Genomic DNA, 25,026 nt, shown 5'->3' with positions numbered 1-25,026 from the left:
GGTCCTGCCAGGTTGTCCTGAGGAGTGGCCGGCCTCGCTTCTACCCTTGCCTGTGTCCTCCCCAGCCCTGGGGAGGTTTTCTAGCCTATAGGGCTCAAGCCCTTTAAATGGAACAGAGGTCTGGATGAGCTAACACCCAGTGCGGTTCTTCTCTCACCTGCTTGCTACAAATGCCTTTGCAGAAACCATGGCATCGCTTTGCACCTGAAGCCTAATCTCCGCAGAGCTCTGCCCTCCTTAGCTCGGGCATAGGGCTGTCTCCGCAGGGGGACCGGGTCCCACTGGATCAGAGAGAAGCCCTCGGTCTCCCCACATCTGTTCCCATTTCAGACAGCTGTATCCTGGCCATTCCTTTCACATCTCATGTTCCCCCAGCACCCCCGCAGCTGAGTGACCTGGACTGCTTTAGCGAGTGGAGGCTTATTCATTTTTACAGTGCCTGAAAGTGAAAATTGCTCAGTCGTGTTAGACTCTTTGCGACCCCATGGACTATGCAGTCCACGAAATTCTCAAGGCCAGAATACTGGAGTAGGTAACCTTTCCCTTCTCCAGGGGATCTTCCTAACCCAAAAATTGAACCCAGGTCTCCTGCATTGCAGGTGGATTCTTTACCAGCTGAGCCATAGGGAAGCCCAAGAATACTAGAGTGAGCAGCCTTTCCCTTCTCCAGCGGATCTTCCTGACCCAAGAATTAAACCAGGGTCTCCTGCATTGCAGGCGGATTCTTTAACAACTGAGCTATTAGGAAAGCCCTTACAGCGCCTGCTGTGCCTTTATATTTTAAAATCAGCGAGCTCTTAACTACTTCTAGACCAGAGTGAACTCTCTGTTCCATTTTATTCAACTCAGACAGTTGAAGCCAGTGGGAATTATATCCTGTCACCTAACAGAAAAGTTTGGTTCCAAGTGTCAGAACCATGTCAGCTCTGAAAACTGAATAGACCAAAGGAGTCAGGTCTTGTCATTAACTCTTGCCAAAGCATCTGCTTTGAAAATGAGCAGGAAAATCCATATATATATATATATAGTTGTTATTCAGTTGCTCAGTCATGTCCAACTCTTTGTGACCTGCAAGCCAGGCTTCCCTGTCCTTCACCATTTCCCAGAGTTTACTCAAACTCGTATCCATTGAGTCAGTGATGCTATCCAACAATCTCATCCTCTGTCGTCCCCTTCTCCTGCCTTCAGTCTTTCCCAGTATTAGAGTCTTTTCCAATGAGTCAGCTCTTTGCCTCAAGTGGCCAAAATACTGGCATTCAGCTTCAGCATCAGTCCTTCCAATGAATATTCAGGGTTAATAATAATAATAATATATATATAATATATTGGAGCCTAGAAATGTCTTTCCTACATAAAATTCTCACACACATGTCCTTATGAGATAGTCATGGTCTTGAAAAACAAAATCAAGAAGCCATAAAGAAAAAAATACCCATAGTTAAATATATGAACTTCAATCATACAATCATATGGAAAGAGATTTGCATCACATATGACAAAAGTTTTATATCCTTTACATGTAAAGAGCTCTTATACATTGTTAAGTAAGAGTCAAACAGAGAAAAATAGGGAAAAAAAGATAAAGTATGTAAAAGGACAGTTTACAGAATAGTAAATCTTGATGATTTACTATAAACATGAAAAGATGTTCAGTTTCTGCTAGTCATCAGGGAAATGAAAATGAAGATAACTATACAATGCCCTCTCTTACCTGTTATATTAGCAGAAATGAAAAGTGATAATAAATCCAGTGCTAGAAAAGGGTGGTGGGAAATGAGTCCTCCTCCCCACCCATGGTATGGAGAGAACAGAGCATACAGTCCACTCCAAAGGGAGGGCTCATTTATCAAATCCTGTCTGGCTTAATGGTGGGGTTACCTGTGTGATTAAGACATGGGTCCTATCCTTGAAGAGCTCATAGGGGAGACATAAGTATAAATCTTAAAATACACTGAGTCCAGCACAGAAGTGGAGGGCTATACAGGAAGGAGGGTAGAGTACTCTGTCTGCGCGCTCAGGAAAGGATTCCTCTGAGATATGTGTGAACTGAGTTTTAAAGGATGAGCCATAACTTTCCAGGGAGACATATGTGGGAATAGCATCCCCAGCAAGGTGAGCTGTTAGGACCAGCCCAGGGCATGTCCCAGGTGCTGTGTGTATCAGGGAGTCTCTTAAGTAGTGTAGAACCTGTGCAGTGTGCATTTCAAGTGGCAGGAAGGAAGAAGCCGAGGAAGACTTTACGGAGGCCAAACCTCGAAGGGCCCTGTGTTCTCTAATCAGGAGTTAGAACTTCCCAGGGCATTCCTAGGGGGCTTCCCCAGTGCCTCAGCAGTAAAGAATCTGCCTCAATGCAGGAGATGCGGGTCAGTCCCTGGGTCGGGAAGATCCCCTGGAGGAGGGCATGGCAGCCCACTCCAGTATTCTCGCCTGGAGAATCCCATGGACAGAGGAACCTGGTGGGCTTACAATCCATGGGGTTACAAAGAGTCGGACATGACTTGAAGCAACTGAGCACGCACGCAGGGAGTTTCTATGGAAGGTTTCCGAGGTTGGAAGAGGGATTAATACGGCCCAAGTTGTAGACTCTCAGCAATGATATGATGGTTGGATAAAAGGGTGAATGTAAAGGCAGAGAGATCCTTTTGGAGATTCGATGTAGCCCAGGTCGTGGACAATGACATCTGAACAAGGACTGTGGCAGCGCATGTTTATAGGAAGGATTCCCATCAAGGATAACTTGGAGACTCAGTATTAGAGAGGAAGAAGAGAGGAATCAAGGATGCCTCCAGGGGTTCTAGCCTGAGTGGTCAGGAAGACATCAGTTAAACAGTGAAATGTAGCGGGAGTAAGCTGTGGGAGGGAATGGTGCATGCTCTGCTTTGAACTCTCAGTTGTAACCTTTGCCCTGCGACATGCCAGTGGAGGTGTCTGTCATTTGGAGCTCAAGGGGCTGTGAAGATGGCAGTGGTCACCCTCCTCACCAGCCAGGCTGCTCTCCAGGGTGGTGTGTGATAGTTGAATTGTATGGTGTTTGAGAACTCGCACATGACTGTTTGTTTTCTCCCCTTAAAGATACAGCCCTATGTGAACGGAGCTCTGTACAGCATCCTTTCCATCCCATCCATTCGCGAGGAAGCTAGAGCAATGGTAAGAAAATGTGCTCGTGGGGTCAGTCACCATCCGTCAGTGCCACGTTCAGAGGCTGTTAGCGCAAGGGCTTCCCAGTTGGGCCCCAGGGAGGGCTTCGAAGGGTTTCTAAACTCCCTGGAATTGTATCCCAAACACATATTTGCCGTTTTCTGGGGCCAGAGTTTGTGGTTTTTATCAGATTCTCAAGGGATCTCGGCTGACAGAATTAAGAACTACAGCATCAGAAGTTCCTTTGTTGTTGTTCAGTTGCTAAGCCATGTCTGACTTTATGACCCCCTGGACTGCAGCATGCCAGACTTCCCTGTCCTCCACTATCTCCCAGAGTTTGCTCAAGTTCACATCCATTGGGTTGGTAATGCTGTCTAACCCACCTCATCTTCTGCTGCTCTCATCTCCTTTTGCTTTCAATCTTTCCTGGCATCAAGGTCTTTTCCAGTGAGTCAGAACATCACATCAGGTGGCCAGAATATTGGTGCTTCAGCTTTGCCATCAGTCCCTCCAATGCATATTCAGGGTTGAAGTTCCTAGCAGATTTATTTTTTGGAAAGTTGTAGACCTTTTTAAAAATTTTAGTGACATTTTAATTGGGGGCTTTGGGAATGCCTATGGATTTCATAGCAGGAGAAGCTTAGCAAGAAAATGATGAAAATGATGAAATCATCACTCAGATTCACGTCTAGGCCTCCTGGAGGAATTGTGGCAGTGAGACCCGGGGCAATCAACACACTCCTTGTAATCCGCAGGCATCTGGTAGCAACCAAGTGATATAGAGGCGCTGATGAAGATGATCCAACTAGCTGGTTGGAAAAGAGTGAATTGAATATTTAATGTGTTAACATTAGTGCTTGCATTGGAGACATAAAACAAACCTCAGGTGATTAGCATCTTCTTTCGTGATGACAGATGTTTCTAGATCTAATCAAAACCACTGGAGTTTTGTCCTTTTTCCTTACAACGTGTGAAACCAGGTTAATTGTGTGTGTGTTAAATGCCTAGGATGAAGGGGTTAAATATGTTTCCACTGTCAGAACACAGGCTAAATTCAGTTTGAGATCAATGAAGCATGCTCTTCCACTTGGCTTTGCTTACTTAGAAGAATTGCTAAATCTTCTAATGGGTCAGCTACAATTACATCAGCAATTATGCCAGAAACACAAACTTACTTAAGGTTTATTCTGTGTGGTCACAGTAAACAGTGAAACTGAATTACCTACTGCTTTTAAAGAAAAAAAAATTGCTTTCTCAATACAGACCAAGGGAAAAATAAACTTTTATTAAATTCTGCATTATGGTCATTCAGGTGAAAGAGAGAGCTTGTCAGCCAAGGCAGAGAACAAGGAAGAAAGCACGTAGGTTGAAGAAAAGGAAAGAATGGTGGTGACATGGAATCTGAAAGCACAAAGGCCAGACATCCAGGGCCCAGGGGTTGAGAAAGCATGGGGGTGGGGGGTGGTGGAGAAAGGGGACCAAGTCGGGCAAAGAGACTCACTCTTGTTGGACACAGAGGGGATCATCCTAGAGATCATCCAGGCCAGAGAGAAAAGAGGTGGAGAAAGGGACAGCCTCAGAGCCCTATATCCAGGGAGGGCAGTATCCAGAGGTGTCACAACCCCGTCATTGGAGCCCCAGGAGGAGAGGGGAGAGGTAATGAAGAGAAAAAGGGCTGAACAGACAATGATGAAAAAGCATAACCATAGTAATAGGGTATCTGGGAATGGGAAACCCCCAAATGTTTGGAAATTAAACAGCACAATTGTATTAGTTTTCTATTGCTTCATAAAAAACTATCCCAAAGTTTAACATCTTTTGAAAAATTAACGCCTCACAGTTTCTAGAGGACAGAAGTTGGGGAGCACATTAGCTGCGTGGTGCTGGCCAAGAGTCTGTCCTTCGATTCAGCTGAGGGCAGAGGATCCGCTTCTAAGCCCATTGTCACATTGGCTATTGTCCGGGGACCTCGTTTCCCAGCCAGTGGCCTCTCCACAGGGCTTGTCTTTACATGGCAGCTGGCTTACCCGCTGAGGGATCCTAGAGAGACAGAGAGTGAGCCAGACAGCAGCCACAGTCTCCTTGGGATGTGTGGAGAGAGTAGCATGGAGACATCCACACTACCATGTGTAAAATAGACAGCCCAGGGGAATTTGCGGTGTGACTCCGGGAACTCACACCGGGGCTCTGTAACAACCCAGAGAAGTGGGATGGGAGCTAGGTGGGAGGGAGGTGGGAGGGAGGGGACACAGCTATACCTATAGCTGATTTGTGTTGATGTTTGGCAGAAACCAACACAATACTGTGGAGCAACTATCCTTCAATTAAAAATAAATAAAATTAATTATACGTATATAAAGAAGTGGTTACATTGACCTGTTGCCCTAATGGTCCAGGAGCAAGAGACGAGAATGAAGATAGAACATGAAATCTGGTGCAGTGAGTCAGGGGCCCTGCAGCCTCTATTGGACTGAGGTGTAGAGTCCACTCTGAGTCCAGCTTTTGTTCCTAATTGCAAACTTTCTTTGATCTTATTTTTCTCAAGACACTATACTGACATAGTCTAGATCTCCTTGTTTTTACCCCTGGATGTTCCTTTCTGGGCTAGTCTCGGGAGCAATCAGCAAGTGTTTAGGCAGTGTTCAGGCCTGACTCCAAGCCAGTGTTCCAAGGTCCATGCTCTCATGATCCTAGTCATACTCCCTTCTGGGTCTGGCCTTGGAGTTTGTAACAAGGCGACTATTTTAAGAAAAACATGAACAATAATCATTAACTGATAATCCCTCAGTTTCTTAATATATGCTGTTTTCCCAGATTCTGTTTCTGTGGAATTTCTCAAAGCTGTGAAAGTACATTGTTAGGAATTCCCACTAAGCTCCCCCTTCTTGTTTTTGTAGGAGTAGATACATCAACTGAGCAACTTCTTTCTTCATCAGTTCTCAGATGGTTTCTCTCGTGCATCTGAGGACTAGACACAAGACAGTCAAAAATAGACATCCTGATATTATGGTACCAAGCAATCCTCCTCCTAAAGTTTTAATCCACATCATAGGGTTACATTTATGTAAGCTTTCCTCAATTTCTTCAAATAAATCAGTTTCTGGGAGTAGTTGTAAGTGAGCATTCTGTATTTTAGAAATAGTAGCCTGTGATTGGGAAATATCCAAGGATAGATTATCACAAACGTGTCCTCTCAAATGTTTAGATAATTGATCCCAAGTATATGCACTTTGATGCTACTTATGAGGTGTGACACAAAATGAAGAGATATTCCCATAACACTTAAGACGAATCTGTAATTTGAAACTTTGTACTTCATCCCCTTGTAGGAGAACTGCATTTCCTAAATCAATCAATCATTCGTTAATTTCTTGGTCCGTGTGGGTTTGACTTCTCCAGGCAGAACTTGAGTTTTGGTGCCGTGCTGTACCAGTGTAGCTGTTTGTGTAGTTTGATGCATTGCCACCCCGGCTACTACCTCGGTGGTGGCTATAGCAATAATTCCCATAATAGCTGCTACAAGTAGTCCAATAAACCTTTTGGAACATTGTAGTACTTTCTTTATAACCTTTAAAAGAGCATGTGTTTCAGGGGAGCCTTCCCAGGGTCTGGTTTGATTTACTGGAAGCCATATTCCCAATCTCCTTCTTAGTATAACAAATGAGTGATGAGAATTACAAAGAATTTAAGCAGCTATATAATTTGCAGTCCTGGCAAGAAAGTGCTTATAGACTTTCATTGATAAAAATTGTTCCTTTCGAGAACACATAAGGATCTCTCACACAAGCATGAATATAGAATGTCCAGTTTGTACTGGTGTTAAATGTCAATGAATAATTAGTTTTATTGGAATAATGTCCATCCCAGATTTGGAATTTTTCAAGACCTAAAGCCAATTCCCAACTCCTTTCTTGCCCTCTTCCTTGATCTAATTGTGGGAAGGGGAGTGACATGCCAATACCATGTCATATAGTTGGATGATCTGAATGAGTGGTAGCATTGGTATGGTTAAAGACTTTATGCACCTGCCAATGCAGCCTTTTGTGAGGATTGCAGGACTGATTTTGATGAGAGCAGTTAGAGACTGCATACCCTGTAGGGGACCAGTCCCATACAATTCCGTAGGAACCATTCATCACAATTACTCCCTCAGCCCTGTGGCAGTTATCCCACTGAGTACGACCTTGTTTTTCAGTCCACAGGTCACGATGCTCGCCTAAAGGTCTGTCCGATTTGGTGTCATTATTGGGTTCTGAGTTGTCATAAGCAAAACTCAGACCAGAGAGAAGATGTAGCTGAACCTTAGGATAGTTATGATTTAAAGAATTAGTGGACAGCCGGGCTTGCATAGATAATTAAAGACATCCTGTAGCCGGTCCTATACAAATTGGCCTGGATTCATACCCATAAGTAACATTGAAGGGAGTCCTTTTTTCTTGTTTAAAAAGAGGAGGGCATGTACCTTCAGGTCCTGGTATTCAGAAAGAATTATTAACATAAACGGAGATCATAGAATCCCCCCCAAACAATGGGTTTTAGTAGTGGGAGGCTAGGTATGTATGCCCAATAAGTATAATTTTTAGATTCAGCTGTTGCTAGGGGATATACTCACTGCGGTGGTGATATGAGCAAACATGGAAACAGCCAGATTGTTAGGAGTGACAGCTTTCCCTTCATTTTCTAAGATCTCCTCTGATTCCTGTGTTAACCTTTTAATTTGTCCCCAAGTGGGGATCTTGTTCCAGTGCGTCAACGAGAGGGGAATCGTTGTCTTTGTCTGTCTCAGACTCAAGCCTTCGAAACTCATTACTGGGGCCTCTACATCTCATGAGAAGTGTCTCTCCCGTGGGATATGATATGGTTTCAGATGACACGAGGGAATCCAAACGGGTGTTTCTGAATCACCTGGCGAAACTCCCAAGGCTTCTGTTGGAGATGTGGTTATTGCAACCGTCTGGCATGTACGACAAGTCTGCACAATCTGTTTTGGTTGAGACCAAGTGATATGAGACTTGGTTTTTAAACATTTTGAATTAGTGTGTCAGATCATGAAAGGCTGATGCCTCTGTAAAGACTGGAAATAAAATGGCATCAGCTTGAGCATTTCCTTCTGTTAAGGGCCCTGGTAAAGTAATATGAGCCCGAATTTGAGTAATGTAGAATGGAAATTGTCGGTGCCTTATCACCCATTGTAAATTTGTAAAAAGTGTGTATAATGTGGATGGGATAGTATCCGTAATAGTTGCTGTTTCTCTATGTTTAGTGACATGTGCAGAATATTGAGAATCAGATAAGATATTAATTGCTTGGGGCTTATTTTGTAATGCGCGTGTAATAGCCAGAATTTCTGCTTGTTGTGTGGAATATCCAGGTGTTGCAATAACTAGCATAAATGCACCTGTATATCCTGCTTTTCCTCGGGTAGTGCCATCTGTAAAAATGAAAAGAGCAGTGGGAATGGGGTTGGCACTAGTAATTTTAGGCAAAATCCATCTTGTTTGTTTTAAAAACTGCCAGATAGGTAAATCAGGATAGTGGTTGTCGATTTGTCCAATATAGTCAGCTAAAGGTAGTTGCCAAGTTAGTGGCTTTTGAAGAGAATGTTTAATTCTTTGGAGGTTAGTGTAGTGCAAATAAGGCAGGGATCATGTCCAGTAAGTTGCTGAACACGTTCTCTTCCTTTTAGAATTATAGTGGCTGTATGTGTAAATAAGGGGTAATAGATTTTCTTTGTGAATTAGCTAAGAATATCCCTTCAGTTTGCATAATCAACCCAGTAGGGGAATGAGGGGTAGGGAAGACAAACAACTGGAGAGGCTCTAAAGGGTCTATTCTGTCTCTCTGGCGGTTTTGTACTGCTCGTTCTATAATTGCTAGATTTTTCTCAGCCTCAGGAGTTAGCTGTCAGGAGCTATTAAGCTCTGGATTTCCTCTTAACAGAGAGAATACATGGGATAAAGGATACATTGGCGTCCCTAACTTAGGTTGAATCCAGTTAATATCTCCTAATAGTTTTTGTAAGTCATTCGGAGTTTTCACTGAGTCTCTGCGTATTTGCACCTTTTGTGGTTTGATTGTAGTACGGGTAACTGTATTTCCTAAGCACTGAGAAGGTTCAGTGTATTCTAGTTTATCAGAAGCCGAATACAGGCCAGTACATTCTGAGCATTCCTTTTAGCTTTAAAAACAATTCCTATAGGCTATCAATATTAGGTAAGGCACATAATATATCATCCATATAATGAATAATACATGCATAAGGGAATCATTGCTGTGCTAGGTGCAAAATTTTGACAAATACTGGGACTATTAAGCATACCTTGAGGTAATACAGTCCATTGAAATCTTTTATGTGGCTCCTTTAAATTAATGGAAGGAACTGAAAAGGTGAATCCAGGTTTATCATCAGGGTGTAAAGGAATAGTGAAAAAACAATCTTTAAGGTCAATAACAAACAAATGCCAATTTCTTGAAATCATATTAGGATTAGGTAGGCCAGGCTGTGAAGCACCCATTGGAACAATAATAGCATTAACAGCTCTCAGATCAGTAAGTCTTCTCCATTTGTCAGATTTCTTTTGTATAATGAACACCAGAGAAGTCCAAGTGCTAAAGGACTCAATAATATGTCCCTTACTCAGTTGTTCATTAACTAATTCATGTAAAGCCTCCAATTTTTCTTGTTTTAGAGGCCACGGCTCTATCCACACAGGTCGATCAGTTTTCCAATTAAGGTATGGGTGTGGGTGGGGGAAGATTAATACGAGCAGTGGGGTGGTTCGAAATCTTGAGTAGTCAAAGGATAGTCTTCCTTGTTGATTTTTGCCCAGTCTCAATCCTTGTATATAACCTTGATTGAACACAATTTGGCAACTGGCCTTGATCTATTGATTTGGAGGAATATGTATCTCAGCATGCCATTGTTCCAAGAGATCACAACCCCATAGATTGACAGGTATAGCAGCCATATAAGGTTGGATGGTGGCTGGTTGTTTATCAGGCCCTGAACAAGACAGCACCATAGCACTTTGTTTTAATCCTGTGCCTGTCCTAGACTTGCAATAGATATTGGAGCAGGCCCAGTGGCCATGCTTTAGGCCAGTGTTTAGAGCTGATGATAGAAACCTTGGCTCCAGCATCTATTGAACCTTGAATGTTTTTGCCACTTATATTGACTTGACAAGTGGGTCTGGATTCCAAAATCTTTTCAGTGAGAAAAATATCAGCCTTGGCTGTGCTTCCAAATGCCCTGGAGCCTTCTTTTTTGTTTGACTGTCCTATGCCCACATAGTGAAGTGAAAGTCACTCAGTCACGTCTGACTCTTTGTGACCCCATGGACTATACAGTTCATGGAATTCTCCAGGCCAGAAAACTGGAGTGGGTAGCCTTTCCCTTCTCCAGGGGATCTTCCCAACCCAGGGATGGAACCCAGGTCTCCCACATTGCAGGTGGATTCTTTACCAGCTGAGCCACAAGGGAAGCCCAGGAATACTGGGGTGGGTAGCCTGTCCCTTCTCCAGTGGATATTCCTGACCCAGGAATCGAACTGGGGTCTTCTGCATTACAGGCAGATTCTTTACCAACTGAGCAATGAGGGAGGCTGAGCAATCCTATCCACTTTAGAAACCTTCCAGGGAAGAGTGGTAGACGCCATAACCTTCAATTCTCTTTCATAATCATTGTCTGTAACTCGGTGTATGAATTTGAACTCCCTGGGAAGTCAGCCCCGATCTTCCTCACAATAATCCAACTGTCCCCTGTGGAAGTGGAGATGGTGGGGAGGAGCCGGAGGAAAAAAAAATCCCTCATCATTTTCTTCGGAAGCCGAGGAAACAGGTTTCGAAGATGGCTTGCCCATTTCCCCAGTCTTTACATATTCTGGTTTTTCAAGAGTCATCATCACTTTCATCAAAAGAATCAGAAGTCTGCAAAGGTTCCAGTACTGACTTAACTAATGCCCACGTACTCCAAATAGAAACAGGGAGCAGAGTTCCTTTTGCATGTTCTTTTTCTTAACTCAGCTCCAACCTTTTCCCAGACTTTCAAATCTAAGGTCCCTCTTGACAGGAGCCAGCAGCAATATTTATCCACTGCTTGCAACAATTCTAATAATCGCCCTTCACTAATAGAAGCTCCTCCCACTTTTGAGAGCTGTCTTAGTAAACAAATATACAGACAATGGTGTTCTACACTCTCAACATTTCCCATTTTAACCCTGATTAAATGCCAGAAGGATTTACCCGTGGGAATTTTCAGAGGCCTCTTAACTATCCCAGGTTCTGCATCGCTGTAGTTTTACTTTCGCTTGTAGCTGTCTTCCGCTCCGGCCCCACGTTGGGCGCCAGTTGTTGCCCTAATGGTCCTGGGAGCGAGCAACAAGAATGAAGACAGAACACGAAATCTGGTACAGTGGGTCAAGGGACCTGCAGCCTCTATTGGCCTGAGGTGCAGAGTCCACTCTGGGTCCAGCTTTTGTTCCTAATTGCAGACTTTCTTTGATCTTATCTTTCTCAAGACACTACACTGACATAGTCTAGATCTCCTTGTTTTTACCCCAGGCCATTCCCTTCTGGGCTAGTCCCAGAAACAGTCAGCAAGTGCTTAAGCAGTGTTCATGCCTGACGCCTTGGTGTTCCAAGGTCCATGCACTCATGATCCCAGCCATACTCCCTTCTGGGTCTGGCCTTGGAGTTTGTAGCAAGGCGATTATTCTAGGAAAAACATAAAATATAATGATTACCATAGTTTCTTAATATATGCTGTTTTTCCAGATTCTATTTCTGTAGAATTTCTCAAGGCTGTGAAAGTACATTATTAGGAATTCCCACTACATTGACCAGCCCAGGAACAGTGTGGGGGACACTCAGGAGTATGAATTCCAGGAGGTGGGGTCATGTTGGAGCCTGTCTGCCACTCGCTTCTAAGTCATCTCTGGATCAGAGAAATCACAGTGAAATTAGGGCTATTAATCTTTTGACATCATCATCATAGTGAAGTCGCTCAGTCCTGTCGACTCTTTTGCGACCCTGTGGACTGTAGCCTACCAAGCTCCTCCATCCATGGGTTTTCCAGGCAAGAGTACTGGAGTGGGGTGCCATTTCCTTCTCCAGGGGATCTTCCTGACCCAGGGATCGAACCTAGGTCTCCCACATTGCAGACAAGGTGCATTACCATCTGAGCCACCAGGGAAGCATCTTTTGACATATATTACAAATATTTCCCCAACTTTTCATTTGTCTTTTAGTTATGGGACTTTGGTCATATGGCAGTTAACTCTGTAGTTAAATCTATTAATATTGTCCTTTATAGTTTCTGACATAAGTTTCTCTACACCCTGTGAATTATTAACTTTAAAAAGAAAATGTGGGGAACTTCCCTGGTGGTCCAGGGGCTAAGACTTCACGCTCCCAGTGCAGGGATCCGAGGTTCAGTCCCTAAACAGGGAACTGAATCCGACCTGCTAACAGAACCAGCACGGCCAAACAGATGAAAGACAGAAAGCACAGACTGATTCGGTGAAGGTGTAAGTAGCGTAAGCTTCCCTCTGGCATTTTAACTGGGATCCAAGCCTAAGCAAACGGAGAACTCTTTTGGACACATCATCTAAGCAGTTGCCCATTTATTTAGAAGAGACGCCTCTAAGGGAGGTTATAGCTTCAACAGGGTTTTTCTAAAACCCCGAGGTCTCCCCTCATTTCACTCTTATCCTTGAGTTTTTAGGTTGAAAAAGAGTATTACATCCTTTTTCCATGTAACAGTAATAAAGGAAACCAGACAGTGAGGAGAACGTGGTCTGTCATCTCCCTACCTTAGCATCTGCTCACACACAAAGCCAAGATGGGGCAGGGCTGATGTTCAGATCAGGCCAGTGTTTGCAATACGTGTCAGCGCAGTCATTCCGGAAGGAAGTTTGGCAGTATATGTGAAAAATTATGAAAACCTCCATGCTTTGGATTCATTCATTTTCTTCTACCAGTGCAGAGAAGAGTTCTGCACATGAAGTTGCTCATTCCAGGATTTTTGTAACAGTGAAAAAACAGAATGTAAATGTGTGGTAATGCCTGCTCATGAAATTACAGTTCTTTTGCTCACAGTATTAGTAGCTACTGAAGATGATAATTAGAAAAAGCAGTATGAGACAGTATGGAAACTTTTTATTGTGTAATGGGGGATAAAAGAAGAATATGGCATTATTATTACAATAACTCTGTTTTTGCAACTGTGTAAAACATTTGTGTGCTTGTGGGAAATGACAAAGAATACATAAAAATTATATTAGTAAAAAAAAATTATATTAGTACCAAATGCTACTATGGTGGTCCTAATGCCAAAAAAAAAAGAAAAAGATAGATGCGTGCCCTGAGGCCTATTTGAAATTTAAGATCCCTTCAGGGTCTGGGGCTGGAGAGCAGATGCAATCAAGAGGGCTGCTCTAATGCCAACTCCAAGGCCTTCTTGCCCCCAGGGAATTGTTGGCATCAGACCTCCTCCCTGGGATCTAAACCTCAGCCAGACATGGCGCCCTGGGCTGGAGCAGACCAGATGCTCGGTCAGTTGTGAAGGCTCTCAGAGTCTCCGGGAGAGCCAGGGAGCTGGGCTTAGACGCCACGGAGCTGGGAGGAATGCCCACCCACCCCCACGGGGCTGCTCCAGAGATACCCTTGCTGTGCCTTGCACCCTGGCCCCAGGCCATTCTCGCACTGCCATGCGGGAAACTCAGCCCTGCTGTCCCCAGAGGCCGGATGCCACCCCAGCCAACTCTCCCAAAGATGTGTGTCCCTGTGTGCCTGATTCTTCACATGGCCCACTGCTGAATCAGTCTCACATGAGCACGTCTGTTTGTCGGCAGGACTGAGAGGTCATCTGCCCGCATGCCCCTCGCTCAGGGGAGCCTGGGAATGCTCAGAGTCTGGCTGCCACTCTGGGAAATGAACACACCGTAGGAAAGCTGTGTCAGGTGTTCATCAGCTCCAGCTGCAGCAGTTGTCCTTTACGGATGGTAGGCCTGCTTGCTGTATTCCATGGCCTCCATGATGAGGGGGCCTTTCAAAATTCAAAACGGACAGGATAAATTGATACGGCATTTTTACTTACATATTTCTTTTAAATATTTATTTGTTAGCGCCAGGTCTTAGCTGCAGACGCGGGATCTTTAATTGCAGCATGTGAGATCTAGTTCTCCAACCAGGGATTGAACCTGGGCCCCCTGCTTTGGGAGCAGAGTCCCAAACACTGGACCCCCAGGGAAGTCCCTATGCAGCCTTTTTAGAAAGCAATTTAGTGATATGTATAACGGTCCTAAAAAATATTAACATTCTTTGCCCAGGAATTCTACTTCTGGAGCTCCATACAAGAACACGAACAAAGATTCATGTATCAAAATATCCATCACTGCATTCCTGATCATAGTGGAAAGTAGGAGACAACTAAATGCCAGGCATGGTTAAGGAGGGACTGGTTAAGTCAGAACAGAGGCAGAGGGTCAATCGGGAGCTGACGAGCCCAGGACGGTGTTTGAATGTTGCCTCTGCGACTTTCCAGTACCTCATGATGTATCGTTGGGCTTATGACTTATTCTCTCAGTGGCAAAGTGGATATTGTTTTAGTATCAAATTCATAAGACCATTATGAGAATTAAAAGAGCTGACACATGTAAAATATTTAGAACAGTGCCTGGCACATAGCAAATATTGGGAAAATATTAGCTATTATTGTTATAGTTATTAAAATTGTGTTTATAAAGAATTTACTGACATTCAAACAGTCATAGGGTTTAGTTGAAAAACAGCAGTCAGTCTTATATTGTCAATATGATGTCAGTTATGTAAACAGTGCCCATAAAAGGAGGGCATATCTCAAACGTCCACAGTTTTTTTAATGTCTGAGTGTAGGGGCTTGTGGATAATTTTAATTCTTTTCCTTTGTTTGTGAAAAAGTGAAAGTCGCTCAGTCGTGTCCCACTCTTTGCAACCCCATGGACTGTACAGCCCATGAAATTCTCCAGGCCAGAATACTGGAGTGGGTAGCCTTTCCCTTCTCCAGGGGGTCTTGCTGAGTTTAGTTTACCAGTTTTCTGCAGAGAACCTATATACCTTCCCTGCTAAAAGAAAGTATTCATGTGCACCTGACACATATGTTTATGTGTTTTTTTAAATTAGTTGATTATTTTAGCTGTGCTGAGTCTTCGTTGCTACATGGGCTTTTCTCTAGTTGTGAAGCATGCGGGGCTACTCTCTGCTTGCAGCCCGTGGGCTCAGTACTTGTGGCTCGAGGCTTAGTTGCTCCAAGGCATATGGGATCTTCCCAGAGGAGGCGTCGAATCCATGTATCCTTAACCACTGGGCCACCAGGGAAGTTCTGTTTATATTTCCCAAGAGAAATTTCTCGTGAAGACCCGTAGTGATGTAAGTGTGGACTGTTTGGGTCGGAACAAAATAGAACACTAGAGAGAGCTGACCTGCTGAGCGTGAAAGGAGAGTTAGAAATTACTTGGACTGGATGGGATTTGGTGCATGTCGTAGGCCCTGACAGGGGCTTTATCTATTTCATTCCCAAAAGGCCCCCAAAGCAGTTCCTGTAGTTGTGCCCATTTTGCTGTGATGAAATGAGGTTTAGAGGTTAAAACCCTTGCCCGGTGGCATAGCCAGTGAGCAGCTGGTCTGGGTGGTTTGGCTCCAGTGTTTGGGACACACCCCCGAACCGTTACCTAACGAGGAATCTGCATGTGATCCATCCTTTTCTTTCCTTCAGTACTGCATACAGATACAGTCTTCCGTGTGATTGTCTTTATGACGGTCTCTAATCTCAGCGAGCTGGCAGAAATGGGCATTCCTTGTTTCTCTGCTTTTTGCACACATTCATATTCTTATTTTCACGTATCTGGCTGATATACAAATACCTGCTCTCTTACCCTTTACATCTGCCTTGGCATTTTTATTTGGCCTGGATTATCTGAAATGACATGTTATTGCTTTCATGATAAAATATTTTTATGATTTATTATTCCTATAATTTACATTTTAGCTTAGTAAAATAAACATATGGTTTATGTACTTCACTTATTTTAATAAAATAAATTTCACTTCTCTTAAATATACATTTAATAATAAGTATAAAAATATATGGACTTCCCAGATGGTGCTAGTGGTTCAGAACCCAATGCAGACGTAAGAGACCGAGGTTTGATCCCTGGGTTGGGAAGATCCCCTGGAGGAGGGCATGGCAACCTGCTCCAGTGTTCTTGCCTGGAGAATCCCATGGACAGAGGAGTCTGGCGAGCTATGGTCCATACAAAGAGTTGGACAGGACTGAAGCAACTTAGCATGCACCTACACACATAAAAATATATATTTAAAAGACGTGAAATTTCTTATGGAGAAATTTTCTATTAAAAAATCTTCCCCCAATAATCTTCCTAATTACAGAGAAGGAATTTGTGTTTTTTTTTTAACCCCCAAGTAACAACTGAGCTAGAGACAGAAGAAAGAGATCAAGTGAGAATTAAAAGATCTTTCAATATATAAACAGTTAATCATTTGCAAGAGTAAACTCTAGCTAAAAAAAAAAAAAAAATGGAGAGCCTGAATGAATCATTTGTCTCACTCCACTGGCAAAAAGGTAAAATGTTGACAGTGGTCAGCTGGTTGGCGGTGATCCTAACCTTTGGTGTTTTAGGGTTTATCCCTCTGCTTGCACTTGACCATGTTCTTCTTCCTCTGGCCCTTACTTTGGGACAGGATGGAGTCTGGGGAAGAGGTCAGTTTAGGAGGCAAATAGAGAGGAAATGCAGCCCTCCTGACAATAGACAAGCCCAGGTGTGTCTGACTGGTTCCCCAGGAGCCTGGGTGCTGCTGACCACACCCTCTGTGAAACTCTCTTCCCTTGTCGACTGTCCAGTTCTTCCTCCCAGGCCACTCCTTCACCTTCTGTTCTGTGGACTGGTCTGTCTCTGCCCCCCCAGGTAAATGTTATCATGCTCTGTAGTAACCCTCTCCACCTGTGACCACCAGGAACCCTGCTTGTTCCCTTGCTTCACCTACCAGCTTTCTGTTCTGAGCCACAAAGCCCTACCAGACACAGCAAGTGCAGTCTCAGTCATTTATTAAGCATCTCCTATGTGTCAATCATTGGATTAGATGCTTTTATTTTTTTAGGTATTGTAATTTATGAACAGTGAAATACACAGGCCTGACATATATAGCTCAGTGCATTTTAAAATTTATTAATTTATTTGGCTGCATTGGGCCATAGCTACAGCACTCAGGATCTTCATTGCTTCATGTGGAATCTTTCCTTACAGCGCACGGACTCTCTAGTTGTAGCTAGAAGGCTCAATTGCTCTGAGGCATGTGGGATCTTAGTCCCCAACCAGGGGATGAACCCCCATCCCCTGCACTGCAAGGCAGATTCTTAACCACTGGACCACCAGGGAAGTCCCTCCCTTCAGTGCCTTTACACAAACATACGTTTACATAACCAACACCAGTATACATCCTTTAAAAATCTCGTGTTGCCTTGAGTTGCCATCCTTATTTTATAGTTGAGGAAACAGGCTGGCAGGAGTTAAGCCATTTGACCAAGGTCCCACGGCTATTTGATCGAGAAACTAGAATTACGATCCAGATTGAACCTTTCTAGGAGATAGTGCTCTGCTTTAGGTGATGGGAACTCACTGTGTTCAAAACTACACTTGGCCCTTCTTCTCTGATTTTGTTAGAGCTGTTGATTCCAAACTGGCCTACCTGAAAAGGCAACTTATGACTCATGTAACTGAAAAGTACAGGCATAAGCTTCAGGCACATCTTGATCAGAGTTCACATGTCACTTGATTTCATGTTTCAACCAGCACCTCTGGACTCTGTTTCCTCAGCTTTGAGTTCAGTATTAGATATACTTTCTCCTTGTAGGGGCAAGAAGGCCTCATTAGCTCCAGCCATACATCCATGTTGCTTCCCAGGCAGCACTAATGGTAAAAGAACCTGCCTGCCAATGCCAATGCAGGAGACGTAAGAGGCTCAGGTTCGACCCCTGCGTTGGAAAGATTCCCCTGGAGAAGGAAATGGCAACCCATTCTAGTATTCTTGCCTGGAAAATTCCATGGACAGAGCCTGGTGGGCTGCAGTCCATGGAGTCGGGCTGCATTCCACGGGGTAGCAAAGAGCCGGACACGACTGAGCGATTGAGCACACACATACATACGCATCCACACATTCACGTCTCACGAGGGAAGAGGAAGGAGGGGAAATACGTACTTATGGGTCAGTCAGTATCTTACCTCTACATTTCCCGGGAATTCTGTTAGTCAAAATAGAAAACTCATGTCAGTGCTTTGTCGTAGAGTAAGTAATGCACAATGTAGTGACTTTATAATTATTTTGATAGAAAGGGAATGATGGCTGTTTAAAAAGAGGTTCTATTTGTTCATTTACTTCTCTGAGCATATGGTTCCACTTTTCAAAGAACATTTTTGGCCCTAAAATCCAGATGACAGTGTATAAATATAGGGAAAACACAGGAAAGAAACCACCTCCCAAAACAGCATATTGCCAAAACTAAAAGGAGTACTTACACAGTAAAATTGTACAATAGCTTTTTAAAAAGTAAATGCGTTATAATTAAGTCAGCTAGTCAAGCAAAAATAAAATAATTTCATTGTGAATTGTAAAAACAACAAAAAAGAATGAACTAAGCAGAGGAATTTTTTTTATCGTGCATATCCTTTCCTCATTAAAACAATGGGGGAGGTGGATTTTTTTTTTTTTTTGATTAGGTGGAACTATCCATCATAAGTAGTTTTCTCCCAAACTGAAACGTTCACTCTTCCTCTCTCCAATGCTTCCAGGGAATGGAAGACATCCTTCGCTGCTTCATCAAAGAGGGCAACGCCGAAATGATCCGCCAGATCGAGTTTATCATCAAGCAGCTCAATGCAGGTCCGTTTACTGCAAGAATCTATCATCTATCTTTTGAGTCTTTCACATGTGCTAGAAAGACACACAGGCTTTCTTCAAGGGACTTGTCCTATCTCAGAGTTCATTCAAGAGGCCTTAAGGAAGCTGGCGTGGTCCAAGTGAACAAACAAAAGTTCAGCCAGGTGGTCAAGGCCATGTTGTCTCAAGATCAACAATCTCTTGTCACACTTTTGGCCTAAGTCAACAAAAAAGCATTCAGAAGCAATTGCAGAAACTCTTCTCTAACTGGAAGTTCTCTTTGTGTGGGCCTCCCCCTCCTAATTACTGTATTTCCCCTGGCTCAGTAGGGTGGCTGTTCTCAAGTCAATGAACCATAATAAAATGGGGCCCAAGGGTCAGATCGTGAAAAAAGATGCCAGTCTTTCCAGAACCATTGTGGAAAGTGAACACATCCTCCCACGTATATCCACTCCAGAAGAATCCATGTTGCCAACCAACAACCCTGGACGATATTTCTTCCTTTCTTTCATTACTGTGACCACCCACCTGAATCCCATAAGCAAGAAAGGAAGCCTCGGATGGGACCAGGTGGTGGGGAATCTCTTAGCTCTTTCTGTGGCTTCCTGATGCCTTGATCCTGATTGGTACCCGTGCCAGAGGCACCTGGTGCTGCTTAGGTCCTGGGCCAAGTTTGTCACTTACGTCTTTTCTGCACGCCCTCATCCCATCACTGAACATCCAGGTGCATAGATCCTGTTTCTTACTTGAGTGGAGGTAAGAAATGAATCATCTGTTCCCTGCTCTAACCCCAGGGCCAAGTTTGACCAAGGCCAAGCAAAAGGGAGATGCCCAAAGTCCTTCCCCGGAGGACGCCACAGATGGCTCTCCCGGGTTCACAGCCAAGGCTGAACCAGGCAGACACCTGGAGAGATCTGAAAACCCCCAAGGCAGCACCCTATGGCAGTTAAATCAGAACCTCTGGGGGAGCCCCGGAGGAGAAATAGTGTTTAAAACTCCTACGCGATTCCCATATGCAGACAAGGTGGCGCCTCCCTCCCTTGGACAGACACAGAAGTGAGGAGGCACAGGAGGAGGTTAGAGGGCTCCCCAGCAACAGAAGGTGGTTGGGAGAGCAGCTGGTGAGGTTAAACCTCTGCTGTCTTCAGACGGGGGGACCCATTTCCATTCAGACCTCCTCCCCTTTGGTTATTATGGCAAGCTAGATTCATCCCAAGTTCAGGTGAGCAACAAATAGAACTATATTTTCTGCAGTTGCTGTATTTCTGACTTCCATTCTGCTAGGCAGGCATGTTGAAAAATAATCATAAATGATTTTTATAAATAAAATAATATATAAATAATAAAATATAAAAATATAAATAATAAAAGTAATAATAAATAAATAAAAGGGAGCCGAGATTGCTCCCTAACCTTCTCTGGGTCTGCAACAGTTTGGGAAGGTGGGGGAATGCTGGAGAAGTTGTTGCCTGTCTGCTCTGTGGTCACTGACTGAGACCTCCCTCCCAGGCCAGGGGTCCTCTGCAGGGTCAGGGTCAGGTTCTGGTTGGGAACCTTCTTCAGGGCTGATTTTTGTCAAGACACACTTCTGTGTCCTTTTCAATATTCTCTTCCCGGGCAGCCAAGAAGCATGGTGTCTTGTCTCCCTGGCCAAGAAGCACCTCTTTTTCTAACACAGAGCTAGCTCTTGGACCAGCGTGCTAATGGATGTGAGGAGGAAGGGTCAGTCTACTGTTCTGTAAGGGATGCGCTTTGGCAGGAAGTTGTCGTGGATGGAGCTAAAGCCTTACAACCTTGTGTATTTTGGACAAACTTGGGATCTACCTGCTCAGGTCCGGAAATTCCAGTTTAAATAGAGGGCCTACAGTAGTTCTTTTTCGTCTCAAGCACGGAAGCTGTTCTGTATCCATCAGGCAGTGGAAGGACCCCAGAGAGGATTACCCAGGAGTCTGCTGCTTTATAACCAAATTAGAAAAATCATTGAACATTTGGGTGGAGGATCAGAAACACACACACAAATACCTTAGGATACGTGTCATAGGCATCAAGTCAGAATGAATCTGTAAGCATTGTGCTGAAACCTAGAAGAGGGAGAGCTAGAGAGTTTTCATCCAGTCCAGGGTCCATCCTCAAGGGGAAATTAATAGCAGGGCTTCCCTGGCGGCTCAGCAGTAAAGAAGCCACCTGCAATGCACGTGATGCAAGTTCAGTCCCTGGTTTGGGAGGATCCCCTGGAGAAGAAAATGGCAACCCCCTCCAGTATTCTTGCCTGGAGAATCCCGTGAACAGAGGACCCTGGTGGGCTGCATGCCAGGGGGTCGCAAAGAGTCGGACACGACTTAGCGAATAAACAACAGTGAAGCACAGGAGCCTTCAGGAGCTCAGCCTGCCGGGACCACTAGCCTGCCCTCTGGAAAATGGCGGGATTTAGAAATAGATGTAGTTCGAATCTCAACTCTTACTTACTGGGAGTGTTACCATAATGTGTCTTTTATCCTCCATGCCTCTCTTTGCTCCGTGCTATAAAACAGATAAAAGTCAACAAACTCTACTGAAGATTAAGTCAAATCGCATGTGTGACACCATCTAGAATAATGCTTAGCAATAATATTGATACTAGTCTACTTTCTTCCTCCAAAATTACTCTCAAATTATATGTTGGCTTTAATTTTTCTCATGCCACGACTAGTGTGTGCTGACAAAAATGGAGAGAGATATTTATAACTGCTTAGCATAATATCAAACTATGCTGAAATGGTACCAGGAACAGGATTGTTTTGCTGTAACCTAACTCTCAAGAGGAGCTTCCCAGGTGGCTCAGTGGTAAAGAATCCACCTGGGATGCAGGAGATTCGGGTTTGATCCCAGGATCAGGAAGATCCCCTGGAGTAGGAAATGGCTACCCACTCCAGTATTCTTGCCTGGGAAATCCCATGAACAGAGGAGTCTGGTGGGCTACAGTTCATGGGATCACGAAAGTGTCAGACATGACTGAGAGACTAAAACAACAATAACTCTCAGAAGGGTATTTACACATCTCTGCAGTAGTTGAAGGATTTTGTTGACCCAGGCTCCCAACTGTGGTTATAGTTATTCATTGACTTTTTTTCCCTTTGTAGAAGAGCTACTGGATGGTGTTCTTGAATCTGATGATGATGAAGATGAAGATGATGAAGTAAGTTGGAGGCTCTTCACACCATATAGAAAGCTTGGGCCAACTCTGCTGAGTCTTTTCTTTGCCTTGAAAAGTTAGCCTGGAAATGGAGATTTCAGTCCCTGCTGCGTTACTTCTCATGATTCTGTGGGTCAGCTAGAGCTCAGGGGGGTGGTCTCTCTTGGTGTGTCTGGTAGCTGTATCCAGGTGTCCAAGCTGGCATCCTGTCCTCCACATTCCCTCTCCATGTGGCCTCTAATCCCTCAGTTGTCCAGCCTGGACTTCCATATTGGTTGGGGACTGGGCTCCAAGGGGAAAATAGTGGAAGCTTCCAGCCCTTATGTGGGCTCAGCAGTCTCAGAACATCACTGCTGCTCCGGGTGCTGGCCGACCCGCCCACATGGGGGGCAGCAGTTAGACCCCACCCACACAACGGGCAGGGCGGGAGGACTCGGGGGTGGCGTCTTTGGAGACTATTGGCCTTGCCTTGGTGGGTTCGCTGCATTCAACAGGAGATACCACTCTCTACAGCACTGGGGTTGATGGGAGGTTGAAAGATGACAGGTCTTGAGCCGGGTTGTTTGCTCTGAAGGGGTGAGAGTCTGGCCTGTCTCCCTCATGGGCGGGAACCTTGGCCCAGGGAGAATTGGTTCAGAGCCGGCAGACGAACCCCTTGGCCCAGTCATTTGCATTCCTTTGTTGTGGGTTTCCTCAGCTGTGAGGTCTGCTCACCTGTGTTTTTTAGAGCATGAAGGTTCAGGAGTCTGAGCGGGCCTTGTGAAGTGGTGTGAGTGAGAATGGTGACTCATGAGCTGCAGAGCTTTTTCATTATTTTTCCTTCAGAACTAAAAAGCCAGATGTGGTAATAAGTTCTCTGTGGAAATAAGTGCTTTTCTTCTATTTTGTGGGGCACATTTATTCCTGAAATGAATGCTGGAAGATGTATTGCTATTTGGAGTTGTGGGCTGTCCGTTTAAAAGGTGTGTAAAGGCGAGGTTTTTTGTTCATTAACGGCATTAGTTGGGGGAGAGAGTTCATTTAAAAGCCCTCAACCTAAGAGGGCGGCTCCACCAAAGATGGGGACAGACCTGTGAGAGTGTCCCACTGCAGCCAGCCTCCTGCCTGCCGTTTTCCTAATGGGCTGTAGGTGGCGCCAGCGGGTGCTCCTGCTCCCTGCAGTTCTGGCGGCCGGGCCAGCACCTTCTCCAGGCCCCTTCCTTTCAAAGGTGCATCCAGATAAGGCAGGAGGCCAGCCTCAGGTCACACGGAGTTGATGGCAGTAAAATCTGGTTTAGAACAGGCATCGGCAGACCTTTTCTACAAGGAGGAAACTTGTGAATGTTTTAGCTTTGCAGGCCACACAGTTTCATTCACCCAGATGGACCATTGTAACACAAAGTAGCCATGGACAATAAATAAATGCATGAACGTGCCTGTGTTCCCATAAATCTTTTTTCAGTGTGTCCTAAAGTTTGAATTTCGTATAATTTTTGTGTCATTAATATTTTTTCAAATATTTTAAAATGTGAAAACCATTCTTAGTTTACTGGCCTTACAACAAGAGACACCTTGGCCCACAGGCCACTGTTTGCCAACCCCGGAGAGAACTCAGCTCCCGGACTCACTGGGGCTTCTCAGGACTATGACAAGATACCATCTGTGTGCCTGGGCCTTCAGCACCGTTTTATATTTTGAGTTAACATCTTAATTATTTCATTCCAATAACTTTTTGTCCACATAAAGCTTCCCTAAAGATCTGGTTTTGTTCCCCCTGTTATCTCTTTGGGGTTGTTTTGTTTTCTTACTATTAACCCTTTTGTTTTTGTACTGCGTGGGAAATTTCATTTGGTTCAACTATTCTGTTAATGGTGGAATTTCAACTTTTGTAATTTCCCTGTGGAAGTTAGAGTAGACGATAGCTAAGTTATAGTTTTAGTAGACTATAACTACAATTAAAAAGTGATAGTAGACTATAACTATAGAACTACAGTTATAGTCTACTGTAAATTAAAGAATAGAGAGATCTTTTAGCTTTCTGAACTTTTTGCCATTCTGTGCAGATTTTTATTTTAGGAAGATAGTGTATGGGGACTTCCCTCACACTCCCAATGCAGGGGCCCCAGGTTTGATCCCTGGTCAGAGAACTAGATCCCACATGCCACAACTAAGACCCGGTGCAGACACATAAATAAACTTTTTTTGTTTTAAATAGAAAAGAAAGAAGATAGTGTGTGAAAATATTTGTTGTGATAACTAGAATTTTCAGAAGATCCTTGAAAGGGTTTAGTTGGAAAATTATAAAGAAAGGACCTGTCATTTGGGGCCAAAACTTGACTCTTTGTGATGAGCTCAAGTCAGCATATTCTGGGCTTATCCTCCCCCTTGGTCCTGACTCTCGCTGTGGAGGATTAGCCAGGACAACCTGACAAGGAATGAGCATGTCTGTATTTCACTCAGCTTCCCCCAAGGCCAGATGTTATTTTTTTAAGTGGGGTGTGTGGTTCGGAGAAAGTGAAGGGTGCTTAGACTAAAGAAAAATCTCCAAAAAGCATCTGTGCAAGTCACACTGTTGTTGGAATGTGGCTGTCACTTCCCAAGGTGATGACTTTGAAGGAGACAGCAAAATTATTTAAATCCCAAACACAGATAACAAAGACTGTTTTCAGTTAGCTGCCAGTGCCTCTAAAGGTAAAATGGCTCTAGGAGGGGCTGAAGGCCAGGGTGGATCATGGCTGCCTCGTCTGACACTGAGCTGAAATCTGTGCCCTTGTGACTTTGGCCACTAGTCTGCCCCGCTGAAGACT

The 25,026-nt window shown here is 44.2% G+C and overlaps 1 protein-coding gene across 9 annotated transcripts in view; it reads left to right on the top strand.

Annotated features, from left to right (window-relative positions):
• ARMC9 (armadillo repeat containing 9) overlaps window positions 1–25,026 on the top strand; it is a 183,379-nt gene that overhangs the window by 68,942 nt on the left and 89,411 nt on the right. For all 9 annotated transcript variants that reach the window (XR_011467299.1, XM_070385231.1, XM_070385246.1 and 6 more), the window contains exons 17-19: window positions 3,073–3,147; window positions 18,981–19,071; window positions 22,188–22,243. Coding sequence is in view for 8 of the 9 variants with exons in the window: in XM_070385231.1 (XP_070241332.1) it covers window positions 3,073–3,147; window positions 18,981–19,071; window positions 22,188–22,243 (222 nt within the window). In the remaining variant the exon portion in view is untranslated. The remainder of the gene's footprint in view (window positions 1–3,072; window positions 3,148–18,980; window positions 19,072–22,187; window positions 22,244–25,026) is intronic.

This window comes from Bos mutus, chromosome 2 (assembly GCF_027580195.1).
Source record: "Bos mutus isolate GX-2022 chromosome 2, NWIPB_WYAK_1.1, whole genome shotgun sequence".
NCBI classification, from domain to species: Eukaryota; Metazoa; Chordata; class Mammalia; order Artiodactyla; family Bovidae; genus Bos; species Bos mutus.
This window is presented reverse-complemented; position numbering and strand designations above follow the sequence as displayed.